Source organism: Talaromyces rugulosus, chromosome III (genome assembly GCF_013368755.1).
Source record: "Talaromyces rugulosus chromosome III, complete sequence".
Classification (NCBI taxonomy): domain Eukaryota; kingdom Fungi; phylum Ascomycota; class Eurotiomycetes; order Eurotiales; family Trichocomaceae; genus Talaromyces; species Talaromyces rugulosus.
In genome coordinates, this window is record NC_049563.1 from 2959792 (window position 1) to 2980549 (window position 20758).

The 20758-nt window shown below is 45.6% G+C and overlaps 11 protein-coding genes across 11 annotated transcripts; 6 read left to right on the top strand and 5 right to left on the bottom strand.

The window, feature by feature from the left end:
- Positions 1–392: 392 nt before the first annotated feature.
- TRUGW13939_05873 (uncharacterized protein) lies at positions 393–2440 on the top strand (the record flags this gene model as incomplete). Its single annotated transcript, XM_035489031.1, has 3 exons — positions 393–875; positions 953–2263; positions 2318–2440. 3 exons carry the CDS (start codon positions 393–395, stop codon positions 2438–2440), a joined length of 1917 nt encoding a protein of 638 aa, XP_035344924.1.
- Positions 2441–3678: 1238 nt separating this feature from the next.
- Positions 3679–4798, top strand: TRUGW13939_05874 (uncharacterized protein; the record flags this gene model as incomplete). The annotated part of the gene is made up of 4 exons (XM_035489032.1): positions 3679–3708; positions 3770–3786; positions 3858–4253; positions 4351–4798. The coding sequence occupies 4 exons, from the start codon at positions 3679–3681 to the stop codon at positions 4796–4798; spliced, it is 891 nt and encodes a 296-aa protein (XP_035344925.1).
- Positions 4799–5317: 519 nt separating this feature from the next.
- TRUGW13939_05875 (uncharacterized protein) lies at positions 5318–6447 on the top strand (the record flags this gene model as incomplete). The annotated part of the gene is made up of 2 exons (XM_035489033.1): positions 5318–5767; positions 5827–6447. The coding sequence occupies 2 exons, from the start codon at positions 5318–5320 to the stop codon at positions 6445–6447; spliced, it is 1071 nt and encodes a 356-aa protein (XP_035344926.1).
- Positions 6448–6650: 203 nt separating this feature from the next.
- On the bottom strand, positions 6651–7575 carry TRUGW13939_05876 (uncharacterized protein; the record flags this gene model as incomplete). The annotated part of the gene is made up of 2 exons (XM_035489034.1): positions 6651–7485; positions 7550–7575. 2 exons carry the CDS (start codon positions 7573–7575, stop codon positions 6651–6653), a joined length of 861 nt encoding a protein of 286 aa, XP_035344927.1.
- Positions 7576–8425: 850 nt separating this feature from the next.
- TRUGW13939_05877 (uncharacterized protein) lies at positions 8426–8909 on the bottom strand (the record flags this gene model as incomplete). The annotated part of the gene is made up of 3 exons (XM_035489035.1): positions 8426–8573; positions 8646–8758; positions 8847–8909. The coding sequence occupies 3 exons, from the start codon at positions 8907–8909 to the stop codon at positions 8426–8428; spliced, it is 324 nt and encodes a 107-aa protein (XP_035344928.1).
- Positions 8910–9919: 1010 nt separating this feature from the next.
- Positions 9920–10941, top strand: TRUGW13939_05878 (uncharacterized protein; the record flags this gene model as incomplete). The annotated part of the gene is made up of 2 exons (XM_035489036.1): positions 9920–10251; positions 10326–10941. 2 exons carry the CDS (start codon positions 9920–9922, stop codon positions 10939–10941), a joined length of 948 nt encoding a protein of 315 aa, XP_035344929.1.
- Positions 10942–11100: 159 nt separating this feature from the next.
- TRUGW13939_05879 (uncharacterized protein) lies at positions 11101–12841 on the bottom strand (the record flags this gene model as incomplete). Its single annotated transcript, XM_035489037.1, has 4 exons — positions 11101–11204; positions 11262–11327; positions 11377–12541; positions 12590–12841. 4 exons carry the CDS (start codon positions 12839–12841, stop codon positions 11101–11103), a joined length of 1587 nt encoding a protein of 528 aa, XP_035344930.1.
- A 2011-nt stretch (positions 12842–14852) lies between these two features.
- Positions 14853–16309, top strand: TRUGW13939_05880 (uncharacterized protein; the record flags this gene model as incomplete). The annotated part of the gene is made up of 4 exons (XM_035489038.1): positions 14853–15110; positions 15168–15334; positions 15407–15823; positions 15883–16309. 4 exons carry the CDS (start codon positions 14853–14855, stop codon positions 16307–16309), a joined length of 1269 nt encoding a protein of 422 aa, XP_035344931.1.
- A 536-nt stretch (positions 16310–16845) lies between these two features.
- On the bottom strand, positions 16846–17748 carry TRUGW13939_05881 (uncharacterized protein; the record flags this gene model as incomplete). Its single annotated transcript, XM_035489039.1, has 1 exon — positions 16846–17748. The coding sequence occupies one exon, from the start codon at positions 17746–17748 to the stop codon at positions 16846–16848; it is 903 nt and encodes a 300-aa protein (XP_035344932.1).
- An 871-nt stretch (positions 17749–18619) lies between these two features.
- TRUGW13939_05882 (uncharacterized protein) lies at positions 18620–19279 on the top strand (the record flags this gene model as incomplete). The annotated part of the gene is made up of 3 exons (XM_035489040.1): positions 18620–18670; positions 18736–18887; positions 18952–19279. 3 exons carry the CDS (start codon positions 18620–18622, stop codon positions 19277–19279), a joined length of 531 nt encoding a protein of 176 aa, XP_035344933.1.
- A 481-nt stretch (positions 19280–19760) lies between these two features.
- On the bottom strand, positions 19761–20753 carry TRUGW13939_05883 (uncharacterized protein; the record flags this gene model as incomplete). Its single annotated transcript, XM_035489041.1, has 6 exons — positions 19761–19897; positions 19959–20140; positions 20200–20314; positions 20369–20442; positions 20647–20654; positions 20721–20753. 6 exons carry the CDS (start codon positions 20751–20753, stop codon positions 19761–19763), a joined length of 549 nt encoding a protein of 182 aa, XP_035344934.1.
- Positions 20754–20758: the final 5 nt, after the last annotated feature.

Sequence of the window (20758 nt, forward strand, 5' to 3'; positions counted from 1 at the left end):
ACGGACCCGCCCAAACAACTCGCGGCTGACTCCACCAAACAACAAGCTTGCGTCCAGCTTCCCGCTCTCTCACCAACTCTGCTCTCGCAAAACAACCCGGTCATTGTGCTCTTGCTTGCGACGCTACACGGCCGTCCAGGACTTTATACGGCCTCTATCCATACGATATTCCACCTCTTGTGCCAAAAACACGTCCCAATTATGGTCCTTTAGACTCGATATTCTCGCGGCGTTTGGTTACGTCGCGTGCTCGCAACACCAGTGACAGACCCAGCCCCTCTCTCACTCGGTCCCGGTTCTCTGCAATATTTGTTATTCTTTTTGCCGTCTGTATCCATTGTTACCACATGGCAGCTATATTTGTACCTCCGTCTCCTCAAACATCCTTCGCCATGTCTTCCCACCGACCCCCTTTGGCCAATGTCCCCAATGCCGCAAACTCTCCTCACCATGGCGGCTCCAACGCTGCTGGAGTAAAACGGGCGAACTCAGTATCTCACTTGGTCACTGTGTTTTCACAGCCACCTCCGAAAAAACGCTTTCTGGAGAAAGACGACGCGGCGTCTCGCTCTCCAACCAAAACAACACGAACGACCATCTCCAGCCAGACTGCCGAGTCCAGAGTGTTCTCACGACGTACTCACCATACCCAGGCCACTGCCTTTGAGAGGAAACTGATTGCCGCGAGAGAAAAAGAACGACAGTCTCAGCCCAGGGGCTCTAAATATGAGAAAACCTCTGCCGAAACCATGGACAATATCAGACAGTGGCAAAGACATTACCGCAAGGCCTTTCCTGGGTTTGTTTTCTACTTTGACAGCATACCTACAGATGTGCGGAGTCGAAGCCTCAGGGAAGTGCTTGCGTTGGGTGCTGTAAGTTTTGACCTTTGATTCGATACCTCCCTTGCCCGTGAAGTTTTCCCCAAGTGCTGATTGAACCGATAATTTAGCGTGAAGAAAGGTTCTTTTCTAGAACAGTGACCCATGTTGTCACCTCACGCCCAATCCCTGACCCAGATGCTCCGAGTCCTCTTGAGAGCCCGACACTGGAACAGCTTCCAATCGATGGTCAAATCCAGACCGTGAACCCGTCGTTGCTAGAGAGGAATGACCACCGCAGGGACCAAGGAAACAACACTGATGTGTTATTCCGCGCACGACAGATGGGTATGAAAATCTGGGCGATCGAAAAACTGCAGCGTATGTTGGCAGCGATCAATGAAGCAGATACTCCTACGACTTATGCCGGTGGCCGGACCGGCCTTTCAACCACCAGGGCGCGTGGAGACACCGAGCTTTCTCAAGTTCTTCGCAACGAACGGCTACATGGCCCCTCTGATCGCGATCCATCACAGCTCATGAAGGACCTGCTCCTGTTTAAAGGCCCGTACATTTATATTCACGACATGGATGAGAAGACCCGGCCTGTCATGGTGAGAGAATATTCCAAAGTTGCCAAGAGGCAGGACGGTACTTGGCCACAATTTCGCAGTGCACCTCTCGGGAAATGCCCCTTCATTGAGGAAGCTCCGTCGAAAAGGGAAATCGCACGCATGAGAGAAGAGAGAAAGAAGTCCGCGATGGCCACCATCTTAAAAGCAGAGAAGACAGAAAATGTCAAGAAGCAACCAGTACAGGAACAGGAAAACTCTCGCCAGCACGATAATGAAGCCATGGTTCCTCCTGCGAAGGTGGACACTGATGTTTCTGCCGTGGCCTCAGGACAAACGGAGCCAAAGATGTTTCCTATTCGGCCAGGTTCATCTCGCAAGAGCTCCGAAAGCTTCATTGCGCCTGCCTTGACTCGGACCGGCCCATTCCACCTTGGCCGCGAGCCCACTGCTTCTGGAGTTCAACCCTCGAATATTACATCGGCAATTCGGTCTCAGATGATTTCGTCCACCACAGCTGCTCCTGGAGCCAAGGCAGGGTTGAGCAAAGAAGTGCATGGGCTGCAACGAAAAGTGCTGGAGAAAGGAAATGTGGGTATACCTGGCGGTAGTTTCTCGTCACATCGATCCGTTGAGATGCCCGCCACTGCCGGAGCGTTGGCAGATGTGCCTTCAAGACCCAAGCAACCAGCAGAGAAGCAGGGCCCTATCTTGGAAGAAGACACAACGCAGTCCGAAGACAATGGCAGCCACAAATTTCAAGTCGCCCAGCGAAAGAACTCTCAACAGGAAGAAGTCAAGGAAAAGAAGCGTGACCCGAAACCGGGATACTGTGAAAACTGTCGCGATAAATTCGACGACTTTGATGAGGTACGGTTGTCATATTTGATAACATTATGAGGTCCTTGCTAATTTATTTGACAGCACGTAATGACCAGAAAACATCGCAAATTTGCCACCACCTTGTCCAATTGGACCGACCTTGACGCACTTCTAGCTAAGCTTAAGCGCCCAGTAAAAGGACAATACGACAGAATGGAAGTGTGACGGCCTACTTCCATTGATTTCTTTGCCTTTTTTTTTTCCTTCGCTCATCATCTGCGTTCTCGTCTTACTTCAACACTTTCTCACAGCGCTGACTGAGCACGTTTTCTTTTTTTCTTCATTTACCTGCATTCTGCTGTCTATTCATCGTATGCAGCATTTTCGAGGCGTTATAGTCCTCTGGCCGAGGACGGGCTGTTAATGTTTTTTTACTCTTCGTTTTCGAACAATCTGGAGATATCAAACGAGGGTTACGATGGCTGACATATCACCATTCGTATACTGTCAAGGGGGAAGGACATGGCGAGACTACACTTAATCTCGCCACAACACATTTAGAGGCATTCGAACATGCATCGGATGGCTCAGTTATCACATAGCTACAGATAAAAAGGCAACATAACATTGAACTCGAGGGGGATTCTTATACGTTGCAGGGGGGGACCACATGCATACCATACCTTATATATACTTGACTTGTCCGTCAAGGACATTCACTCATCACTGTTTTACATGTTTACATATGTACATGTACTAGGAGGGGAAAGGGGGGGAGGGCAGTAAGTACAGATTGTCGATGTACTGTTTGATTACCATTCTCTTCGCTAGCTACCAAGTCTTTTTATTCTTAGTAGGAATATAAACTCTTTTCTACAGTCAGAATAATAATAATTAATTAATAATAATACTCTGTAATCAGCGATGAATTGATGTTAATTCCGCACTTGAAGCGGACCATTTCCGCTCAAACAAACAGGCTTCTATCTCAACACATCCAAACATGACCAATATTGACCCAAGAGACGACACATTAGCAAGTTTAAACCTCGGATTTTGCTAGATTTGGAAAGTTTGCATTATCGAAATGGCCCACATGAGCTGATCCTTCAAGCTTGGAAAAGCAAAACAAACTCTGCTGAATAATAAATGTGGGATAGAGTGGGGCCGGATGGGAGGGAATGCGATTGTGATATTATTATCAGATTACATCTAATCGGCTCTTGCGGGAGGTGACAACACCCGATGTGTGCATTCGTCATGGGGGTCGGGATATGGTGTGCTTGTTTAGTTGGACAGGGGGGGGTGGTGGGAGGGCATGTATTTAAGAGGCGTGGTGAACCCCTCACTTTTGTTTCTTGGATTTAATCAATCAATCAGTCAATCAATCAGGATAGGATTTCTTATAGTACGCTTTTCTACAGCTCAGCTTGTTTAGTGACAAAAAAGATTTGTTTGCAATAATGGCAATCAAAAACGTCGTCGTCATCGGTGTAAGTTAGCCCTTTTTCCCAGGGGGTCTCTTTGGTTGTGACTGATATTGGGTTGTTACAGGGTGCAGGAAATCTCGGGTTAGTTATACTCCCTTAGACCAAAGCAAGAAGAAAAAGAAGAAGAAGTCAAAACTCATAGAAGAGACTAGTCCTGCAATCATTAACGCCCTGGCTGCCTCCCCACATGGATATTCCGTCTCCGTACTCTCACGAGAGTCCTCCACATATGCACCCCCGGCGGGAATCAAGCTACTAAAGACAGATTACACGCATGAATCGCTAGTCGACACGCTCAAGGGCCAGGATGCCGTTGTATCTACCATTGGCGGTGCCGCTATCGATGCCCAAAAGAAAGTCATCGACGCGGCCATTGCTGCGGGGGTCAAGCGCTTCATCCCGTCTGAGTTTGGGTCTGATACGTCCAACCCACTCGCGCTGAATTACTTTCCTGGATGGGCCAAGAAGGTTGAGGTCCGGGAGTATTTGGAAAGCAAGCAGGACCAAATCGAATGGACTGCGATTTTCACCGGGCTGTTCTTTGACTGGTATGTTTTCTTCTTCTTCTTCTTCTTCTTCCTCTTTCCCCTTCTCTTTTTTTTAAAAAAGCTAGTCATGAATAACATTCCATCCGCTTTCTTTCAGGGGCATTAAAGTGGGTTTCATCGGGATCAATGCCGCGGACAAAACCGCTAGGATCAATACCAAATATAAGGATGTCGTATTCTCAGCAACCAACCTGGGCGACATAGGAGCAGCCGTTGCACAGGCGTTGTCACCAGCCATTGCCGCCAAAACGGCCAACCAGATTCTGCGTGTGCACACGGTGACGGCTTCGCAGGCCGACATTCTGGCTGCCTTTGAGGCCGCGAGCGGCAGCAAGTACACCATCCAGTCCGTCGATCTCGACGCGGAATTCGCGGCGGCTCAGCAGAAGCTGCAGCAGGGCGACTTTAGCGGTGTCGGCGCGCTGATCACAAGAGCCATTGTCGACCCTCTCACGGGGAACAATTTCGAACAGGCCGGACTGTCAAACGAGTTGCTGGAGCTGCCGGCCCGGGGCCTGAAGGAGACAGTGCAGGCGCTGGTGTAGATTGCCGGGAAGTCAAAGTCGTACAGGGACTCATGGCCTTTTTGTTGTGTAACAAAGCAGTACCACTAGCCATGAATAAAGAATGCATTGATATTGCAAAGCAGACTGCGCGTTGAAGTAGAGAAATTCCCCGGGCTGCAGGCGCCCTTGGCGCTAGAGCCAAAACAGGCAAGAGCCTCGGCTGTGCCTGAAGCGGACAAGCGGCAAGTGGCTGCCCGCGCCGCCGTGCGACAAGACAAACGCCGCCGCCAAATGCTCCATCCTACGCGGCATATACCAGCACAGTTGTGCTGAATTCTAAAGAGTCTCCCTTCGCCCTTAAAAAGCCCCTCGCTGGCCACAATGGTTCCCTTTCTGCGGCCGACGTGCTTTTTCCCTGCCTCTGGTTGAACTGCCCTTGCTGCGAGTCGTACCTTGCATTCTTGGACATCGGTCTCGTGACATCATCAAAGCTTATATCAAATAACCTCAAAACTGCAGAACCCTTTTTTTTTTGTTGGGAAACGCACAAAAAAAAAAATGAGCCGCCAACGTGCAGTCGGTGGGCTCACCACCTCGCTACAAATGCTGAGACGGCCATGCATCAGCACCATTGCTGGAGAACTGTCTCTCGCTAGGCCTTCCTGGTGTCTTATTCCCTCTACCGCTACCACGGCTCCTGCATCCTTTTCGCAAGTGCGATACAGCGCCCATGCGCCCATGGACACTTCTCCGCGCGCTGCAGCCCGCAAGCCCGTGACCATCACGTCGTTACGCAGCATGTACAAAAAGGGCGAGCCGATTGCCATGCTCACCGCTCACGATTTTCCGTCTGCGTACGCTGCCGAAGTAGCCGGGATGGATGTGGTCCTGGTCGGGGATAGCCTGGCCATGGTGGCTTTGGGCATGACTGATACTAGTGCAGTGACCCTGGACGACATGATCCTGCACTGTCGAAGCGTGTCTCGAGCGGCCAAGGCTGCTTTTGTGGTATGTCAACACCCTTAGTTTTTTTATGAAACGCAACCTTGCTAACATTTTTTTAACAGGTTGGTGATCTTTCTATGGGTTCCTACGAGGTTTCTCCTCAGCAAGCAGTCCAATCTTCAATTCGACTAGTCAAGGAAGGCCAAGTCCAAGGGGTCAAGCTGGAAGGAGGAACCGAATTTGTCCCGGCTATCCAAGCCATCACGTCAGCCGGAATCCCAGTTGTTGCGCACATTGGCCTTACGCCCCAACGCCAGAATGCACTTGGGGGCTTCCGTGCACAGGGAAAGACAGCTGCCGCGGCCTTGAAGCTCCTCGAAGACGCCTATGCTGTTCAAGAAGCCGGTGCGTTCATGGTTGTCCTTGAGGCTATACCCGCCGAGATTGCAGCCATAATCACGAAGAAGCTATCCATTCCTACGATTGGTATTGGTGCCGGAAACGGTTGTTCTGGCCAAGTCCTTGTGCAGGTCGACATGACAGGCAACTTTGAGCCAGGTCGTCATCTGCCAAAGTTTGTCAAAAAGTACGCCGATGCCTGGTCCGAAATTACCAAGGGAATTGAACAATATCGCACTGAAGTCAAAGCCCGCGAGTATCCGGCAATAGAACATACTTATCCCGTTCCCGAGCAGCAGGTCGCCGAGTTTCAGAAACTGGCTGATGCTCGTGGTGATCAATAGCCTAGAGTCCGACTGATTTTTGTTTTTTGATGATTTACGAGAAAAACCGCATGCCCTCTACTGAGATAAAACCTTCACATAATTTCTATGTACATACCCTTGCATGAAAAGTAAATGATACAGTGAAGTTGCATATTGGAATTGACATGACTATTTTCAAGGAATATTTGATTTGATCTAGCCCTCGTAAATTTGCTCTATAATTACTCGTCTCCACTGACTTCCTCATTATTATCACCGACCGATATACCCAATGCAGCTTTCCTTTCTCTCTCTTTTTGCCTTTTTCTGATCTTCTTTTCCCGGTTCTTCTTATTACGCTTCTCAGCGTCCGTCATGCCCGCAGCGGCCGCCCTACTGCGCAAAATGATGCGCCTCTTCTTGCCTGGTTTCGATTTTTTCTTTTCCTCACTCGTAGATATACTTAGTGCCGGCGGCGTTGGCTTGGGCACCCTGTGGTCATTTGGTTTTAAATGGAATACCCGCCAGGGTAAATGGCAACCGGGTGTTTTTGTCGATTGGGCCCATTCAAGTAATTGAGAGCCTGTAACTGCGACATCTTCGTATTCCTTGCGCCTTGTTTCTTCCACGCGGGCCTGTTCTCCGTCGTGAGGTAGTTGCATCACCTCCGGTTTGGTAAAATAATACTGCCATCCCCGAAACGGGACAACGAACCGCCCATCTCCGGCCTTTATATCTTCTGGCGCTGGAGAGTGTAACCGAATCTTGAGTTTTTGCGTTGTGATTTCGGAATCGGGTTTATCTTCATGGTTCTTTTGCTTGGTTGTTGTAGTGGGATTCGTCGGGCCGCTGAATAGTCGGAATTCGAATTCTTGTTCTTCATCTTCTTCTCCGCCCTCCTCTGTTTGCTGCCCATTTGTGTCGTCGGTTTTGTCAATGGTAAATGTCTCAAAAGCTAGCAGCTGTCCGAGTTTCGAAAACGTCTCGTTGTTATCGTCTGCTGAGGGGATTTTGGGCGAAGCTGCAGCGGAAGATGATCCAGAGCCAGCAGGCGAGAGGATTTCGTCGCGACGGACTCTGTGAATTCCTGTCAGTTTGTTTTTTCTATTATTTTAGCCAATTTGAGGGGGCTCGTGCGTACCGCTTTGCTTCTGGTACTTCGAACATTGCGACTCGATGTTCGTTGCTGCAGAGGTGTTGGTTTCAATGTGATTGATGGTGACAATTGATGGTCGGTGCTTCTCAAGAATTAAACCGTGTGGGGTTGCCCGTTCGGGTCGACCCACATCTAATCGTCCTGCCCTATACAGTACATGTACCCCCTGCTACTGAACAATATTTCTTCCAGGATGAAAGATTCTCTTAGTATACTTTGCCGGGTGTTTTGAAATTAGGCCAGAGAAGCAGGCTACAACCAAATTCTAATATCAATGGATGATGGCTTGGTGACGACCGACTTTGGAAAACCACAAGTTCGATGAAAAGAGATGATGTCTTTTCCCAAGTATTTTAACGGTTAACCCAGGTTTTAAGACAGATAACCATGATATTTGGCAGTGATACCCTGGGTCAAATGGGATTATATATTCCATCAGCCATTCTTTGACGAAGGTGGTTCAAGCTTTAATGGATGCAAAAATGCCAATACAGTCATGGCATCGCTATCCGACGTTTACGGGAGCGGAGGCCCGGCATACGACAGGTCGCATGATCTTGTGATAACCGTCGAACGAAATTTAGGAAACGGGGAATGGAGTGATGGGAATTGGAAGCTTAACTGTTGCAACAGCTCAGAGCCAGAGAAGCAGCGATTGCTCCCTTTTGGCGATGACCATCGTTTAACAATACCTAGAACTGGGTTTTAAAATAAGCCTGATTTATACAGTTGTTTCAGACTTGCTTAAAGAGGAGAAGCAATCATGGTCTTGTAATCAATAAATTGCTTTCATCTATGTATCCATGTGTCTGTTACATGTAGTGACATTTCATGACTAATTATACGACAACAAAAAATCAATCATATTTTAGGTCTAATGTCAAACCCCGTAGCAAAAATGCATGTTTTTATATCAGGAGGCGCTTGTACAAGCCCTTGAATTGCCTTTCCGAACTCCTTGAAGGGCGCAGACTGCGCATGGGTCTTAAGTGCATGAACATTTTCATACCTGCAGCAGATTCACCGATTTTTTAGTATTAGCCCATTCACCTATTAAATCAACTAGCAAAGATAAACAGACTTTTCAACAATTATGATGTGATCCTTGCTTTTGGGCTGCACGGCATAATAGAATAGAGTCTCAGGCTCGTTAGCCTGGACATACTGAGCCAGCTTATCGAATGCCTGAAGAAGCTGTATTTATGGTTTCATTAGAATAAACTTCAATAGGAATAGATATAGGAAGGGAGCAATAATATGGGGAAAAAAAAGGTAGACGTACATCATTGAATTTGCCACTTTTCGGGATAAGCGTTACAATGTTATGAATAGCGTCTGAGGACATGGTGAATATGTCTAACTTCTCTTTAAACCGTAAGAGAAAAACTGCGATAATAAAATTAAACGAATTATTATCTAGTATTCGAATCTTTAAGTAATTGAATGGTTGCCTTTTAAGTTAGTTCACTAGTTACTAGTTAAGTCGGTTAGCATCGTTTGTACTACCTCGGCTATATAAATTTTCAACCTATATTCTGGATTTTTATATTTTCATCCAGTGCAGTTAAATCCAATTACTGATTGTGATATTATATAATCTGACGTATCGGAAGAAAACAACCGTCTTCCATTTTTCATATATTTACTGAAGAGTGAGATCGAAGTTTGATATTATAATCATTGATCTACCAAGGTACAGCCGAGGTTCTTGGTAATTCATGATGGTGTGTGGGCAAAGCAAAAAGGTTTATATGTCGCTTGTGATCCTTGTTCTTCATCACAGATAGACCTTAATAAAAATCACAACTACAATAATCGAAGGGCACGAAACGGGGGAATGCGTCTGATACTTTTGCACCTTTATTGTTTTAGGCTTATTTTTACTTAAAACAAAATCTATAAATTCAAATATTTTTTCACAATTTCAAGACCACACTAGTCCAAGCCACATATTACAGCAACCGATGTGAATAATTGAAGGAATGTATTAATTTTGAATGGTGTGGAAATATGAGAGTAGGAATAAGGATAAAATTACGTACATGGCCTCGATTTCAGATAACAGATCCAAGATCTGTTAAGAAATATTGCTACCACTAAGCCTTTAATACTTGCCGAGGAAATTGTTGTATTATCGTAATCTTCATTTACGGAATAACCCAGTTGTGATTATAATATCCGAGACGATGATATAGTACTGTTGATTACATTATCTCGGGACAACTACGTTTTGATAGGCTTTAACTGTTCTATATAACCCCTCCCAGAGAAGAGATTAGGGCTAGATACTGTAGTTAAACATATTCACATTATTAGTCTTATATCGAAGCGTAATTTTCAGAACGAGAGGATACCATGGCAAATCCAACAGCCCTTCCAGAATCGTACTCCTCGCTTCCCTTCAAGGACATTCTGATTTCACACGTCCCAGAAACATGCCTTTCCCCTACGAAGGTTGTCCTGTTACGGCTAAATCGACCGAACAAGCTCAACGCCGTGACTGCGCACATGATCGAAGAACTAATAACTGCATTCCATTACTTTGAGGTCGACGATCGAATCAAGGCTATTGTGGTCACAGGCGTGGGAAAAGGATTTTGTGTTGGCGCCGACCTCGAAGTCGGGTTTTCCGGACTTCTTGAAAATCTGAAGGGTGGTCCTACTGCAATCAATGCATATAGAGATGGGTAGGTATTTTTTCTAAATATGTCCTGTCTTGGCTGTTTCCCACAGGGGCATGGTGTGCTAATGAGCATTATAGGGGCGGCAGAGTTGCACTCGCAATCCATAATTGCCGTAAGCCGACGATTATGGCTATTAATGGCCATGCTGCAGGGTTTGGGATAACAATGACACTCCCTGCTACGATCCGGGTTGTCTCTGCGACATCAAAGATTAGTTTCGCATTTTCAAGACGCGGTCTTGTTATGGAAGCCTGCAGTTCCTATTTCTTACCTAGACTTCTCGGGTTATCGCGCGCGCTGCACTTGGTAACAACTGGTGGTAGCTACGCGGCATCAGACCCATTACTCGCCCAGCTCTTTTCAGAAGTGTTGCCTACACCCGGAGAGACAGTCTCTCGAGCAATAGAAATAGCAAATGAAATCGCAGCTCATACATCTACTGTGAGTACAGCTGTGATGCACGACATGATGTACAGGAGTCCATCGACCCCTGAAGAGGCGCATTTGTTGGAATCGAAAATCTTTCTCACTACCTTGTTGTCGAGAGACAGCAAGGAGGGTATGAAAAGTTTTCTGGAAAAGAGAAACCCTGGCTTCACAGGTACAATGAGAACAGATGCTCCGCAAGGATGGCCGTGGTGGAAAGCCACAAATGTAACATCTCGTATCGGAGCAAACAAGACCAAATTATAAATGCCAATTGATTCCTAATGTGACTATGAAAGGACAGACACAATTTTGACTATGATGTCCATATTCGCAGAGTGAAATTAGAACATACACAGCCTAACGTGGTGTTGAAAATTATGAGACCACGCAAAAAGCAGAAGAAACAAGAATACCTGAAGCGTCTTAGGACACTTGGTGTCTTAGTAATGCTGACTTGAAGGCACTTTCGACATCGGCTAGTCTGAAGCCTGGCGTCCGCCCAAGAATAATAGCGCCCCTCAATAAACCTAATAAGTTAATTATACGAATTCTCATGTTACCAGGTTCATGAACGGTCAACTTACGGCTAAAGAAAGATTCGATGTCTAGAACGAAACGTATACGTCCAAACGCACTAGGTCTTAGAGATCCTGCGGATGATTAATATATTGTCGTTTTTTTGTAGTTGGTAGAGAGTACCTTCATGAAAAACTTCAGGTCGTACACGTTTTACAACTTGAGGGACGGTAGTTCTACCTGTAGGTACGCTGTGAACTGATATTAAACCAGAAGTATCTGTCGGGCTATTATTCCCTAGTTGATGCGGCACGGTAAAATTTGGTGTTGACCTAGGGCATGATACATCCGCATATAGAGAAGAACCATCGAAGTTCACTCCTTGGTCTCTGAGGTAGCCTTCCACATCCGTGCAGGTAAACCACTGACCATCGAGTCCGAACGTCCCAAGGTATTCCTGCGTACCTTGACCAGAACTGAAGTCTCCAATGTCCCTAGTTGCTGATATACCAAGAACTCGCCTTGGTAATCGTGTGTTTGATGGATAAATGGGATTCCCCAAATGATCCTTGACAGGATAATGAGTGCCAGCGCCACCAATACAATACAGTGGAAGGGCCGGGAGTTCCAGAGGATCGTTAATTTTGCTGCAAACGAGACGCTTGAAGTACGGGTACATCTTTGCTCTGTTTTGCATGCACGGGACCAATCTGAACATTCTGTAGACCGCCGTTGGATGAGCACGCGTGTCACTGAATAGAAGGAATGCGTATTCTAGACAGTATCGATGCAATCTCCTAGTGAGTGTAGACTCATGGAAGGAGTAGGAATAGCGAAAGTTGTTTCCAAACGGTCGCTCGATGCTATACCCACACGCAATTGTCTTGCTATCGCTATCTCTAATCCCGACTGGATATGACTCGAAACAATTGTCGGATCGTGCGTATTCTTGGTCAATTTGCATAGTTTGATCTAGACTCTTCCTTGTAGGTTTCTCCAAGGTCGTATATCCAAAAATCACATCTGACGACTTGTCAGATCCATATGGGATATCAGTCTGTGACTGGAGCAGAGTTTTCTCTCTAGTCTTCACAGTCTGAAATATTGTTGCCGGCCTTTGTGACTCTGGCGCTAAGAGACCCCGAATCTCCTCCAGATGACTGACCAGGGCTGCATGGTTGTTACTGCAGTCTGACTGAAAAACAGCATCATAGAGCGCTGTGAAAGATTCTGAAATTCTGACAAGCTTTTCCTCAAGTTCCGTCAAATGTGCCTTGGTTTTTTGGGTTGTAATCTCCTTCTTTCGTCTGTATGTTCTCTGGGCGTGTCGAACTTGCATCCGCCGGCCCTACTGGGTAGTCAGATCGTGATCTATACATTTATGGATGTGTGTTACCTCTGATAGCACTGCTGCGCCTGCAGCATCTAACCTGGGCCTTCCAGCTCTCCTGGTCGAACGTCGTCTCGGCATGTCCACAGATGGTCTCCTTGAGATTTCCTGCTCGGCTATTATGCGTGTCACGGTACAGGAATCTTTGTCAACCGGTGAGTCACTGTCTTCCTGACCGTTCACGATGTCATCTTCACCGGCTGAGGGATAGCGACAGGCCGAAAGGAGCTCTAACAGTCGAGAATCTGGACCGTCCATTCTTGAATCCACCAGCTATCAGACGGGACGCAGTGATGGAGGACTTTGATAATATAAATCATTCGTCTTCCGACAGGACCGAAATCACACGAACGTCGGGCAGTGCATCAGATAATTCATTCCTGTTCCAGACTTTGATATTATAATCAGTATGTGCCTCGGCATGGCCGTAGTGGGGCCCTAAGACTACTGTAGTTTAGTGCCTGCCGTACTGTTGAGTCTTGGCAGACTTTTACCACCAGACAGTCGTACATATTCCAGCTGAATACGGTTATATTTATTCAGCTACGGGGCTGTATATCATGAGAAATAATTGAGGGCTTGGCTTTTATCGTGGAGCTTCGCTCTACTATCAGTAAACTAAAAATGTGCTGATTGGCTGTCAGAACGCCCTAAACTCTAAAAACAAGTAAAATTTCCTTTTTAGGTTAGTTATCTTTAATTTTACAGGTCGATGGGATTTTTACTAAGATTTTATATATTGATGCTAAAATTTGAAATCTCTATTTTTAGTTATCTATTACTCCTTATGATATATAAAGATTATATGTAAATACTAAAATTATCATTTTTTTTAATGAGGTGAGTGAGATGATTCACTGGCAATGAATAGGGAGAAAGGTATCTTAAATCCGCCATCTATCTTATACAGTGTCATTGTTTAATCGGGAGCTCAATTTGCCAAAAAATTTATTGGTTTTCTTCTTTATTTTTATTGTTTAAACATTTCACACCGTCTGTATAAAAATGTCTGTGAAGTCTTTTTTTCTCTCCGGGGCTATTAGGGTCAATGCAGAGACCCATATTGATCGACTATCTGAAGATACCTGTGGGTTACTAGATATGGTTACAATGGAGAGTATTAGGAATCTATCTCCCTCTCATCCGAGTGCAAGGGAAATCTTGAAATTACCATACCCAGTTGTTAGTTTTACTGCAATTACCATACCCATTGATAGCATCCTCCTCCTTCTTCCTCATACATGTATATCCAGAATACATAACATCAAGAAAGCCAGTCTGGCACCCCCTACTAGAAACTCTTTGTTGACACATATGTTTCGTAAGTGAAAATTGCCAGTGCAACACCAGCAAAAAAGTCGGTAAAAATCGTAAAAAGCCAAAACCATGGGATCTGGGGGATCCCTCCGAAGAAATGAGCTGGTGTCCGAATACCTAGAGATGCGTAACTAGCGAGATAGATAATCGAGGTTCGCAAGGTAGCAGGTTTATATAAGTAATATCCACGTATCCCGCAGAACGTGTGAAAAGGGTAGAATACAATGATTCCAATTCGATATGCCTTTGATGACGTGTAGATAAACGGGACTGGGGGGTAGTCTTCAGCTCGCAAGTAATTGTGGGCGTAGTGGATAGTTGTTGTAAGCATCAAACAAAGCAATAGAATTCGCAGGCGACTCAGCCGGAGGGGAAAGGAATGTAGGTCTTGATTTGGCATGGTATAGACGCAAAATTAGATCTGTTTAAGAAATAAAACCAGAAGAATCTGCAATACCACGAAATGGAACGGGTACTTATTTAATTTCGCTTCGACCCAAAAAGCGGAAAATTTTCATCATTGGATATCCGATAATATGAACGACACTTATACCAAAATCACAATGGATTATAATATCTCCACATGACTTTTTATCCCATCCATATTGATATGCTGAGCATGGCGCCGAAATATATGTTGGGATCCTCGGGAACCTACCCAATTACTACTTGACTGGATTATATTATCATCGTTATCAGCTCTCGGAACCTCGGGTTGAAAACACTGAGCTCAGCAATTCGTCGCCAGTATTAAATCTAAAGATTTGTTGGGGGAACTCGTTTAAAGTGACTAGGAGCTCAATTTTTCCCTTCCACTTCGAACTCTTAAAGTAGCCTCGACCACCCTTAGATTCTTCTTCATTCCGAATTGCACCAAGATCTAATTTTGCGTTGAATACCGATCGAGTTGATAACGAACAGCGAAATACTATTTGAATGACTTTCAGAAATCATGTTTTACGCGACCGATTCGTCCAAGGCCCTGTGGCTGAATAATCGCTTGACGATCGTCGTCGTCTTCATCGGCTATATAGCACTGGTTGCGCTTCTTCGGTATCGTCGTATGACAAAGATTGAGGCCTCATTCACCCTTGGCAAGAGAAAATTATCAAGCATGACGGTCAAAGAAGCACATGAAATTATAACCCAATTACAAGAGCTCGAGTTTCCATATGCATTTGCCAAGGCCCGTCAAATAGCTCTACTAAAGGTATGACAAGGACTCGTGACAGTGAAGAATTCAACTCAAATTACAAAAAAAAAATAGGCCGGAGGTATCCCGACCATGTCCAAGCTTTTCGCAGTCACAGGCCAAAACAATAGGCGCAATGCAGGGAAGCGCGCCGTTGACACGGAAATTCTCCTACGAGAGGCTCAATCTAAGCCTCGAGATTCCGATCGGTATGCGTCAGCGGTGTCGAGAATGAACTATCTGTAAGTAGAACTTCCTCGTGAGTAGATACGTAAGTGTCTTGATTTGTTCACTGATCCGTGACACATTATTAGCCACGCTCGTTACCGTCGTGCTAACAAAATCACCGATACTGATCTCCTGCATACCTTGGGTGATGGTCTTGCCGAGATCCTCAATGTTGTTGAGAGAGAAGAATGGCGCAAGTTTACTGATGTTGAGAAATGTGCCCTTGGCGTCTTTCACAAGAACTTGGGAGAAGATATGGAAATCCCATTTAGTCCACTTCCGTCCAATGCACAAGGCTGGAAAGATGGCCTGCACTTCGCGATGGAACTGAGAGACTGGACAATCCATTATGAAGAAGAAGTCGCAAAGCCGACAGCAACGAACGACCAATATGTTAGAGTTTATGTTGATGGGGCGATGTCGTCGCTTCCTAGTTTCATAAGAACACTTGTGCGACAGGTGCTCGGTGCTGAGTTGGACGATGTCATGAGGGCAAGTCTTTGGTAAGTCTAGAGAATGATACTAACGGGGTGTATTTACTGTATCTTGCTCACATCTCCAGTCTCGAGCCTCCCGGCCTTATGTTATCTCTTTTACTGGCCCTCATCCGAGAATTACGAAAATTGTCCCTTCGATACCTTGCACCTCCGCGTCTCTCCTCCCTTGCTGTCAATCTAGTACATGACACAGCAAATCCTGAAACGCATTTATACAACTTCGAAAGGAAGGGCCTGCAACCATGGTACGTCAAACCTACCTTCTGGTCAACATGGGGATCTGGGGCGTTGCTGGTCAGAATATTGAGAGGGAAGGTACCTGGTTCACGCGGAGACCGATATGAACCACAAGGATACAACATAATGACTATTGGGCCAGCGCCACAGAAGGGGAAAGGACAGGAGGAGATGAGGTTGCAAATGGAGGTAATAAAGGCAAAGGGCGTGGCTACATGTCCGTTCTCGCAAGCGAAAACTGGTAACTTCAAGTGAATTTTACACTAGATCTCATACTAGGAACTTGTCAAATAGTCAAACAATTCGCGGGGGTCTTTGTTGTCCACGTCAGAATATAAAGGTTATAAAAAGATCACGATACGATAACAACAGCGATGATAAATAGCGACCTTGGACCCAATTTTTAGACCTAACTCCCGGCCATAAAAATGCATTTTATTATTTATCAGAAGGTATATTACTGCTTACAGCCTTGTAATAAAGCATCTATGAAAGCTTTAAGACGAGCGATTAACATGAATCCTAGATCACCCACGCACCTTGGTCATCTGCGTCTTTGATATTGAATTCGTTCGGTTCCAACATGGCAAAATGTCCTTAATCCGCTATATAATACTGAAAATTGGCCAGGAAAAAGTAGAGCAGGCACACCAATTGGATGTTACTTAGCGTTGTATTTTTTTTTTTTTGGGTTACAAACTCGAGCAAGTGGTAGAACTTCCTCTTATACTTGAATTACTATCTAATATCTATTCTGTTTCAAACAACTTCTAAGTCGTAGCTTACATATATCATATACGAGACTGAAAATCAGCTCGGGGACGTAGAATGGTCTGTTGTGTCATACTAGCAATCAGGTGGCCAGAATCATTCCAAACTCTCCCTTCGCTGAAAGCTCTCGCATTCTCCGCCGCGATTGTTTGTTGCTCGATAGTATGCCAATTCTCAAGGTTCAATTTATGAGTAAATATTCGAAGGGAAAAGTCCAGTGTTGCGCAAGCACTGGCTTCGGAGAGTTCGTATCCATTGTGATTTGCAGGGATATAAGCAAGCCCCTTGTCCAAGTAAAATGCAAGCGCTGACATGTTTTCAGCCTCAGTTTCTAGAGGCCCTTTGACTCGAAATTTCTCTCCAGATATCCGAGACGTGGCTGGTGTTTCCTCCTCATTTCCTCCGATGCTGATGGACTGCACATCAGTGAAGCGTTCAATATATCTATAAAGAACGTGACGTTCCGGGACAGGGTCATGTCGTAAAGGTTCATAGTGACTGATCTGTGGCCCTGACCGAGGCGGAATGGCGTAAACTACCATAGACCTAGGCTCCTCGATGTGAAAATCGGCGGAAGCGATAAGACACAGTACAGCTGATCCATCTGCAGCCTTTTGAATCACTTGGAGATGACGGGTTTCAAAAGTCCTGGTATTGCGAATTCTCTGCACTTTACAGATCAAATTTCGGTCGGTTGTCGCTGGCCGTATAAAATGACCAGATATGGAATAGAGGTGATGCGTGGTTGATATCGTTTGGTAGGCAGCATTGACCGCAATTGCCAGAATATTTCCTCCAAATACAGTGGCAGAGAGCTCGCCCATGCGAGTTGGTTTGATTACTGAAATGTAACTGTCGGGCCCTTGAGGCTTGACCGCAATCTGTTGCTTTAAGGTGATGGTGGGATCCTGCATTTCTGACATCTTTTGTTCATTGTTTTTTGTGGCCGGATTTGAATATCTCTTCACCTAGTCGAACCTGTGATTTTGTAGATACCTTGCTTTTTTAAGGTGCCAGCATCAACTAGAGCGAGAATGGCCGAAGTAGCCGAAACTCCATCCAGATGATAATATCAACAAGTTTGTAGCCGAGGCCCAGCGATCTAAGTAAGTACTTGGCGAGAGCCTCCCGACATGGAGACATCAATGATAGTAATAAATCTATCTCTACTGTGATGGATTCTTTTAATATCACTGCATAACTACAAGTTGTATACATAAAGCCCTAATATTAAACACTTGAAGTATATTCAATATTAATATAGATATCTATATCTATATACAGGTTATAGAAGGCCAACAATCAGGTTAATTATTACCTATGCTATTTATTACTGTATAATGAAGCAATTTGCCTGCTTTCTCATTATACTCTTTCACATAATAATAATAGATTGAAAATAAATAATAACAAACCACAAAGTTGTATAGCTGTAAAAGCCCCACAGGTGCACGGACCACGCGGTGTCCAGCCCCGGAGAAACATCGGTCTCCTGCACAGCAACAACCTCGTCATGCGATAACCGCATTTCGCCGCCAACATTATTTGTACATCCCCTCAAATACACACAGACAACAGGCAGTGGGGGAACGACACACATCTCAGATCGATAACTCCATGTCGATAAAACCCACCTTCCCTCAAATGCGATGAGGTGTTGTGGTAGCTCGTCAATCATAAGAGAAGCCTCTTGATTGCATTCCTTTGTTGTTGTTTTTTTATCGCGTCAATCTGGTGGAAGAAATCAAAACACACACACTGGGCAGTATTCTGCTCGTTTAGGCTGCACAGAAAATGGGTGCTTGTCAGTCTTGTCTCGGCCTAGGAAGCCGAGAGGAGCACGAGGTGAGACTGATTCTACTTTTCTTTGTCTAGAATTTTTTTACCCCGGGCTCACACGTGGGTTGCAGGAGGCGGAACATGCCCGGCTTATGGACGATGATCTCTATCCCGGTGGATTTGGCTATGGATCTGTGAATCACCCAAACCAGGGACAATCAGACCCGGAGGATTTGAAGAGAGAGAGGGAGGCTTTGGAGGCTATTTGCCAACGCGCATCAGAGTATGTCTGCCATGTATACACACACTCATCACCTTTTATATTCTCTAACACGTTTTCAAAACAGCTCGGTAGTCGATATTTGGTCGTCGCACACCCATCTTCAGCCCCAGGCCACTTTACGCAGTAACGGATCCGGAACATCTTCACGAGTACCCAGTAACGAAACACAACAAACAACAACCGCTGACAATACCACCACCACAACTACAACTACAACAACAACAACAACCACGCAACAAGGAGCTGCAGGAACTTTGAAAACTAGTCAGCGACATCTGGCACCGGTGCCCAAGAACTGGGGCGAAGTCGTTATATCGCCGCGTCGCAAGGGCAAGAAACTGGCGTCGCAGAATGATGGCGCGGATATCTTTGGAGTTTTGAACGTTTCATGAGAACTTGAAAACGTACCTACTAGTTTCGTTTCGTTTCCTTCCTCTCTCTCTCTCTCCCCCTCTCTTGTTACTCTTTTATGTTTACCGACTACCATAACCCTGGCGCTTTCCTGTATTTCCTCACGCCGACTTGTGTTCCCAAGTAAATAGCCTTACATTAGCAGAAATTTATTGATTCATATAAAATTAACATTTGGGGAGTGCTTCGTGAATATATGTTATTGTTGAAAACAGCCAAGATAGTACAGAAGTAGCAACATCCAGTAAAGAGAAGAATAAAAACAATCTTCTCCTGGCTCTGTCCGTACTCGGTTGTGCAGCTTTGTTGAAAGAGAGAAAGAAAAGAAGAACAAAAACTCCACCTGGGGGGACGCCCGCTAATTCAAATGATTCCAGAGGTTCCTTTAAAAGTCGTGATAAGAAATATGCAGGTTGGGAGCCATACAAAGTGCTGCAATACAGAACTGAATATAGAATCCGATCAGACGTCGTCCATGGTGCCGGCGGGCTCCTCGCCCTCAGACTCGTAGCTACCGACAGAGCTCAACTCGTCGTCCGACTCGGTCTCTTCACCTCCTTCATCGGCTGCTTCCTTGCTGGCATATTTGGCGACGTAATCTAGAAGAAGAGGAAGAGTAAGCAACACTCTTTTGTCCAAGGTGGCCTTTCACCCACTAACCTCGGACTTTGTTTTCGTAGTTCTTTGGGTCACGCATCAGCATGGCCGCTGCTTCGCCATTCAGCGGGTCGGAAGGGTTGGGGTAATGCAACAGCTGCGGTAGAAACACTTCGAAAATATTGACCATGTCGTACATGGGCGACCAGGTCTGGTTAATAACATCCAAGCACACTGAGCCGGACCTTTTTTTTTTCAACCCGTCAGCGCAACCGTCACATTATCTCAGCTCTTGACATCTTACAGCTCATCGATATTCGGATGGAAAATGCGATTCACAAAGCCAATACTGGGGCTTTTGTATGGGTACTGATCGGGTAATTCGACATGGATCTTCCAGTGGCCTCCTGCAAACGGGGCTAAAGCACGGTTAGCCTTTGTCTGTTCCTTTGCGGTGGCGACGCTCGACGTACTGTCTTCAGGGCCCTTGAAGCGGACGTAGAACTCTTGCCTGTAAATCGAAAAAAAAATGAGTATGGGCTGCGAGCTGTCGACGAGTCAAACGGTTATGGCATTGCAAACGTACACTATACGGCATACAAGTTAGTATGTGGTTCGGTCGGAGGATTGTTGGGGAGGGTTTGACTGACTGTTGTCATTCACCAGCGTCACTTCATAATCGCTCATCAACATCCTAGAAGGTCAATACAACCAAGCAACAAATTAAACTGTCTGCAAAGAATAGGCGTACTTCATCACCTAAGTTGACAATCCAGCGTCAGCAACTAGAACACTTTGTCTGCCCAACAAATGCCTGTAACTCACATCCGTTTCGATCCTCCGCTTTGGGCTACTCATCTTGA